This window comes from Egretta garzetta, unplaced genomic scaffold, assembly GCF_000687185.1.
Source record: "Egretta garzetta isolate BGI_Z169 unplaced genomic scaffold, ASM68718v1 scaffold598, whole genome shotgun sequence".
Classification (NCBI taxonomy): domain Eukaryota; kingdom Metazoa; phylum Chordata; class Aves; order Pelecaniformes; family Ardeidae; genus Egretta; species Egretta garzetta.
Window position 1 is genome coordinate 2582421 of NW_009260621.1, and position 7475 is coordinate 2589895.

Sequence of the window (7475 nt, forward strand, 5' to 3'; positions counted from 1 at the left end):
GGGGGGCACCGGCGCCCCCCGAGGGGCCGGGGGCAGCGGTGCGGGGCCCCGGGAGCCCTCCCAGGGCGGACCCTGCCCCGACACCCACCCACCTGTGTACCGGATGTGGGTCCACAGCACTCTGCTGCTCCGAGGCTGAAAAAACAAAAGAAGAGAAATCCTCGTTAACGCACCGACCCCTCGCCACTGCCGCTATCGCTTTCGTTTCCCGACCGGGACCGGGAGCGGACCCCCGCAGGCGCGCAGGCCGCCGCGGCGCGGCACGGGAAAAAGAGCGGTTCCTAGCCAGTCTGACTTCCAGCCCAGTGCTGAGCCCTCCAGGGCACGCCAGGTAGCATCGGTCCTGTTCAGAAAAACATCCTGGTGAATGTAATCGAGTGAGACCAAACAGTAAGGAAGGACCTGGGGGTGCAGACCCTCTTCTGCGTGACCCCCCTCCAGTCCGGCTTACAGCCGGGGGTGCCCATTTGCAGAGCTGGGACCCAGACGTGCCCCCGCTGTCTCACCCTCCTCCTGCAGGGCACTAAGAGGTGGGTCTGGCTTTACGGCTCCCTGCACTTCGAGTCAGGCTGTTACTGGATGCATGTCTCTAACTGGCATTAATAAGACACACTTAAAATTGGTTTGGATTTTATGACTATAACAGAAAAAGTAAATGCAAATACAGAAGTGTGTATCTCACTGATCAGATACGCCAAACACCAAGCTTCTGTATTAGATTTTTAAATCTGAACTTTGCATCTCAAACCCATCTCTCATCTTAACCACAGGAGGCCCAAATCTGCAGTGTTTTCACAACCACAAGTCTTCAGCGTTTTGCCTGATTAAAGAGTGAAAGGTTGGGCTCACTGCTCTGTGTTCTTCTCTTTACCTATCCCATAGGTTTCCTAAGGGAGAAGGTGGGCTGCTGAGATGCGTGTTGGGCTGACTTTCACGTATTTGGCCTCACATGTTACAGGAATAGAGCAGTCCATTCACCCTGAGCACAGGAAAAGTTTTGGAACAGAGTAGAGAGTGAGCACAGACATGCAAATCTGCAGGTTCAGTGCTGTGCCCTGGTAAAGGCAAGCGGCAGGGGATGGAGGTTGGAGCCGAGCTGCCCTGTGCCATCTGTCCCAGAGGGTGAGGTGGGTGCTGGCAGTGGGAAAGGTCTGCTCTGGGACCCTCTAGTGCCACTTGCTTCACTGGCAAGGCTGGATTCAGCTACCAAATGCAAGCTTTTATTGCATACTGGCTCTGGTGGATCTCCCCCAGCGTTACTGATCCTATGCATTGCCTCAGCGGCTTGAGTCTTACCCTTACTCTTTTTCTAGGTACCTAAGTGCATGAGCATTTCACTCTTTGGCTCAGGCAGCTGGGATTTCCAGGTAGTTTCCCAACAAGATGATAGCTAAGCACAGGACCGCTGAGCTTTTGAGGTCAAACAACATCCACTGCAATCTGTCCGATCTGGCCGCTGGTGGACAGCCACATTGGGTGAAAGCAAATTGTAAGAATATCAGCCCCGTTGCCACTAATGCATGTTACCTGTTTTACATATCTCTGCCAGTTATGGTGCAACCTCAGAGCACTTTGCAATTATCTACTAGTAAATTCTGCTGAGGAGAGAATGTTATCTGTAGGACTGGAAGGATGTCCACAAGCTAGTAGCAAAGTTATTCACCCCTCTTCCTCTGTTCTACCTTCTTACGGTGTGCAGGAAAGGATGCCAGGAGGGCTGAGGGCACAGAGGTGCTCCTTGCTGACTGCTTCCGATTTCTCCATATCCCTTACACACCGAGTTTCTACATCATTTTCTGTCTGTTCTGGATCCCCAAATGTGAGACTTCCTCCTATCTGGGACGTTGTGCCTAGAGCTGTGCCGCATGGCAGGAGTTTCAGGAATAGGTTTGTATTGCACAAAGCGCAAATCTCAGGGGACTGTAGCGATAGCTGCTGATTGAGAGGATGGTTGTGATCATGTGCCTGACTCCCCGTGTCATACAGATTGCAGATGACTGTGCAGTGGAAGTGGGTTGTACCTTCTCCACACCAGGAGATAGATAGATACCAGGATTAGGGCCGTATCTTCCTTATCTACATTGAACCTCTGCACAATTGCTCCTCCTGCACCTTTTCCTGCCCTGTTCAGGCAAACCATCCTGCAACAGATCATCAGAAGCCTTCAAATTCCCAACCGCTGCTCAAGGCAGCCTTCCCATGCATGCTCAGCCAAACCTTCCCATGCATTTGCCATCAGGAGTGTTCCACACCCCTTGATCACACCTGTGAGTGGCTTGCCCATGGCCTTGATCCCAGCTGGTGTGGCAAGAGGAGGTAATTCCAGCAGAGATGGGAACTCACAAGCCTTGCAGATGCGAAAGCAGACTATCACTACCTGTTTTTTTAACTTGCTCATTTGGAAATCACAGCTAAGGCTTGGTCTCCAGCGGCATCATGATGGAAACCAGGTCATTGTCCCTTTTTGTTACAAACAGTCTGTGCTGCAGATGCTGACTTACCTGAGCATGTGCCATGACATTATTTGCACTGTGTTTTCACACAACAGTCCAAGGGGTTTTTTTAGGAGATGTGAGGACAATGGAAAGTAACCAAATACGGTCTCGCTATGAAAAACCGCAGCTACTGTCTCACTATCAAAGTTAGTGTGGCACTCTCCAGCCCTGGAGAGCAGAAGGAGACTCTACCCAAGAACAGAGACAGTCTCTCAGTTGCTCCCACGGACCAGCGCTCCCAGCCTGCTGCTCTGATGCTGCTGTGTCCCTACTTCCATGAAGTCCGTCTCCCTAAACTGCCCTGAGAGTCAAGTCAGATTAGTACTGCTGCCTCTTCTGTAGACGTTTATATGGTCGGTTCACAGTTGTCCTATGGAGCCCTGTAATTCCCATGCGATGAAATCTCCCTGGGTACAGCCCATGAGACCGCTCCTGCAAAGCATGGTGCAGTCAAAAGAGGACACCATGGTTATCTGCTTAAAATAATAGAAAATAGCTCTGAGCCTGCAGTTAGCAAGTGTTTAAAACAGAAGAGGTCCTCTGGTGACTCCCAGGGCCAGACTTTTCATCTGCTGCAGCCGCTGCTCCTTGAGCACCCTGTTTCATTTGTTTCTGTTGAGGAAGGGAAACTCCGGGCATGTACTCTGTCCCCCCTCAGCTGCTGCTCTCTTGGGTTTGTAAGGCTCACAGGCAGCAATGCCAGCCCCTGCCATCTTCCTCTGGAGGAGGAGGATTTGAGTTAACATTTTTACAGAAGAGAGAGATACTGAGATATGAGGAGTCACAACCAGAGTGTGACCCAGGAGAGGTTTCTGCACCTTGAGCAGTGTGATAGCTTGCCTTTCTCCGTTGGCTTCCAGTGCAACTTCTCCCTCCCGAAGTGGTGGGAGGAGAAGAGGACTGAACTGAATGAAAAGTGTTATCTTTCAGTGTTATCAGGGTCATCATTCTGCAGTTTAATAACCACCCTGAGACTCAGGTCAATGAAACTTGTCCAGAGCATGAGGGTTTTCATTAAATAGCAGATGACCCAGAGCACGAGGCCATTCCTCCCTTGCGTGATTACATGCCTGGCTTGCTTCTCTGCCAAGTCTAAGTGGGAGGAAAGAATGAACTCTGGTAAGACAAAGCACAACAAGCTTTAAAGTGGTACATAGCTCCTGGAGAAGATGTGGGAGGAGAAGTAGCTAGTGCATAAGCTGAAATAGCAGTAAAAGGTTGTTGCCGATCCACCAGCCTACAAACGCATGAAAGTGGCAAATATATTTGCTGCAATTTTTGCTAAGGTATTCTGAGTTTCAAGCATCTCCATTATCTATATTGTTTGCAGTGGTGTTATAAGTACACAAAGCTCTCTCTGGCCACATCAGCCTTTCCGCCTCTCATGTACGCACATGCACAGAGGCTGTCCTCTGCAGATATAGATGACTACTCCTAAAGCCCAGTATATGTGCAGGCTGAGAGCAACAAAGTATTTCAGGGGTCTTGCTAGAGTTGTCACAAGCTAGCTTGCTTTCTGCCTGAACATACAGTACTTTTCAAAAGTTCAGGAGATGTTTATGACCAACCTGGATTCTGATTCTTCCACGTACACTGTTGAAAGCAAACATCCACCCAGATGATCCCATTTAATTAAATACTCACCAGTGGCTGCAAGTAGGGGAGGGAGCAGGAGGGAGGCAGACCTCCCTCCTCCTGGGGCCAGTGCAAAGAGCACTCTTGGAACGATCCCCCTTCCGGATAACCTGTCCCCAAACCCTGCACTGGGCAATACTGGATGTTGTTTTGAGTGCTGGCAATGTAAAAAAATAAGAATGACAGTCATTAAGGAAAGGATTAAAAACCTTTTGTTTGAATGGGGGTAAACCTAAACGCTTTTTCCTTTTCTTAAAAAAAAAAAAAAAAAGAAAAAAAGCCCATACAAAGTTTTACAGGCCAGCAGACAATGGGTTGAACATGAGCTCTTACCGTTGAGGGTTGCAGAGAATTTATACCAAGGTAAATCAAGCAGGCAAGCAGTAATATCCACTGGGCAGCCGCAGACACGATGTGCAGCATGTTCCTAACCTCTCCTCTTTGCCAGCTCTTCCACTCTTCCTCTTCAGGTTCCCTTTCACAGTCCATCTGGTCTCGATTTCTCTGCTCTACATCTGGCTGTCCTTCCATCTCAGCTGGGCTGCCAGCAAGTGCTGGGGAAGAGGCCGGGAGCACAGCAGGAGCCTGGAGGAGCAGGGGGCAGATGAGCTAGGGGCTCCTGTTCCAGGAGCAGATATGAAGTGAAGACAGTGCCTTCAGGAGACTGCTTTATGCACACAGAGAAGCAGGCGGGGGAACTTCTTTGTGACTAATCTGAATTTCCCCTTCCTTCCTTTCTTTCTTTCTTTCTTTTCTTTTTTCTTTTTTTTTTTTTTTTGTGTGTATGTGTGTGTGAACGTGGGGGCTGATTTATTGCATCCCAGTTCAGTTTTGAGTAAGGGCCTTTGAAAGTAGACGTGTTTGTCTTTCATAGCTTCAGCTGTGGATGTCCTGATATGTGATGTTTCCAACAATAGCTAAGAGTTGGGTGGACAGTGCTTGTCTTCACTAAGTCTTTTGTCAGTAAAAGATCTCCTCTTTCTGTTCAGCCTCAGGTGGGGGGTTTACAGGGCTTGTTAGCAGCATATAATGCTGCTGAAGTCTCTTTTCTGTAAAGAAGCAATGAATAGGAAGAGATGTGGGACAGGTGGACAGCGTAAAGAATTGGAGATAAAATAGGCACTTCCCATTTCTCTTCACCCTTGTCTTCTGGCTTCAAAGCCATGGCATGCTGCATGAAGCCCAAGAGGGAGAAAATTGAGAACTGCTCAGAGAATGTCCCTTTTTGCACACACTGAAACCTGCAGTCCAGGGAATGTACTCGGAGGGGCACCCCCTGGCTAGCCAGTCTTCCCTCCTGGAAGAGGAAAGAAGGTGCCTGTCCCTTGGGACACCAGCACCTCCCCTTCACTTGGTCTCCTTGTGACATTTGCTTGTGACGCAGGGAGCTGCTAAATGTCAGTTGTCTGCAGCAGGGACCATCTCCTGTGCTTTTTTTGGGTGACAGGCTTTGCATCCTTTTTGGGGGCAGTCCAGTACTGCTCTTTCCATCACTCTTTTAGCCAGAATTTTTTCTGTTGTAAATTAGTATATCATGACTGAAGTCAGGCGCTGCCTCCTCCTGGTGAGGATCGAGCCCATTGGGAGTGTTACTGTCTGTCTCTGTCAGGGATGAGTTGTCAGAAAGTTTCCCTTCCCCAAAATGTGCTCTCTCAACCTGTCACAAGGCACATGTCCTGACAAACATGTACTCTGCATGCAGAGGAAGCAAGAGTTATGTTATTTCATGTGTTTTTCCACCTGGGCATGATATTTCCTATAAACATAAACCAAATGAAGGGGGGGAGTACAGCAGCTGGGTAAGCAACCTACCATGAGGACGCCCCACGTTCGCCACCCTTGTTCTTGAAAAATAACCTCAGGTTGCTGGTAGCTGATGGATTGATTCAGGAATATACACTGGTGTTTTGTCTCGAGAGCAAACCAAAAGCCATGGAAACTTACTGAAGAAGGTTCAGCTTTTGCATTTTCCATTGGCTCTTGCGTGCATGGAAATTCTCCTCCCGTTTTCACCAGCGGCCACTCACCAGGGCGTGCCGGAGCCCCTGGCTGAGCCCCAGCCCCATGAGACGCCCTGGGAACAACCCTAACCTTCTGTCCTCATCCAGAAATGTGATGGGAGCTGTGGCAAGAAGAGTTTGTGCTGCCTCTAAGCAGTTCCCTCTGATTTACAGCATGAGTTTGGAGGCAGGACTTTGACACCTAGTGGTCACACAGTGCCTGGGAGCCTGGGCGGCCCCGCACCAAACTCAGCACCAGTCGTGACTGGGGCTGGGGCCTGGCCAAGCCCTGCAGAGGAGTGAAGCAATACGTTGGGGTGCCACGGAGGCCTGCTGAGGCTGGGGGGCTGTGGAGAAGGAGCTTGTTTGCTCCTGTGGATCTGCAACATCCTGCCGTGTCTAGGTACTGGCTTAAAAGGTCCCCAGAAAAACCTTCACCCTACTTGCAGCTCTGGTATCCATCCGTAAGGGGCTTGGTGGTGTGAGGGAGCCCACGGAGACTCTGGAGAGGAGGAAATCTCAAATGTGTCTTCAGAGCAGCTTCTTCGTAGGGAACAAATCCAGCTCTGGGTCCTTCCCCCATGGGCGGGGTCTCGGCCGCCAGCAGTGCAGTTGGATGGGCAGTGGTGGCTCGGAAGCTGGGACGCAGCTGTCCCAGACCTGCAGGAAAGGTGAAACAGCCTTGTGGTGGGGGAAGCTGCCCGGGCTGCGCGATGCCTGAGCAAGTGCCTCCTCATGCCTGGAGGTCCCTGCTGTGGGGATGTCTCGGGGACAGTGGCCCCAGACCCATGTGGCTCGCAGTCCCCACGGCTGAAGCTTTAGCTGAAGCAGGCAGGCACAGGGGAGGGCTGTGGGGCCAGGGCTGCCCCGTGCCTGCGTTTCTACCTGTAGCGAGAGCCACCAGCGAGTGACTGCAGAGGCAGCCTGCTGCAGGTCTTGCACAGCCTACCAACGAACTTATCAGCATTTCCGTGGGGAATCACAGAACGAGAGCATGCCATCATCACGCCACGGCTGCCTTCCTGGAAGAGCAGGCATTGCTGTGTATCACAGCACCTCTGACGAGCGCAGACAGCCTGGGCTGCTCTGCCCTGGGCGCTCCCTCCCTGCTCCCTTCAGGAAAAGAAATTTTGTTTTGCCATTTGCTGCTTAGTTTCTGCAAAAATGCCAGGATGCTGAGCTAAGATGTTCCAAACTCATGTGATCCCGTGATGCTCACATTTTGGATACATGCCTTTGAACCAGACAAAAGCTCTCACCCATCTCCGTCTCCTCCCTCCCCGATTCTGGATCTTGCACTGGTTTTGTTTCTAAAAGCCTAAAAAAAAAATGTGGGTGGAGGCTG

The 7475-nt window shown here is 50.7% G+C and overlaps 1 protein-coding gene across 1 annotated transcript in view; it reads right to left on the reverse strand.

Moving 5' to 3' along the window:
• Nucleotides 1-4661, reverse strand: part of LOC118452937 — a 6481-nt gene extending 1820 nt beyond the window's left edge. The window contains exons 1-2 of the mRNA XM_035900756.1: nt 4464-4661; nt 93-135 (exon numbers count right to left, since the gene is read on the reverse strand). Of these exons, the coding sequence (XP_035756649.1) occupies nt 93-135; nt 4464-4661 (241 nt within the window). The remainder of the gene's footprint in view (nt 1-92; nt 136-4463) is intronic.
• Between the last annotated feature and the right edge of the window lie 2814 nt (nt 4662-7475).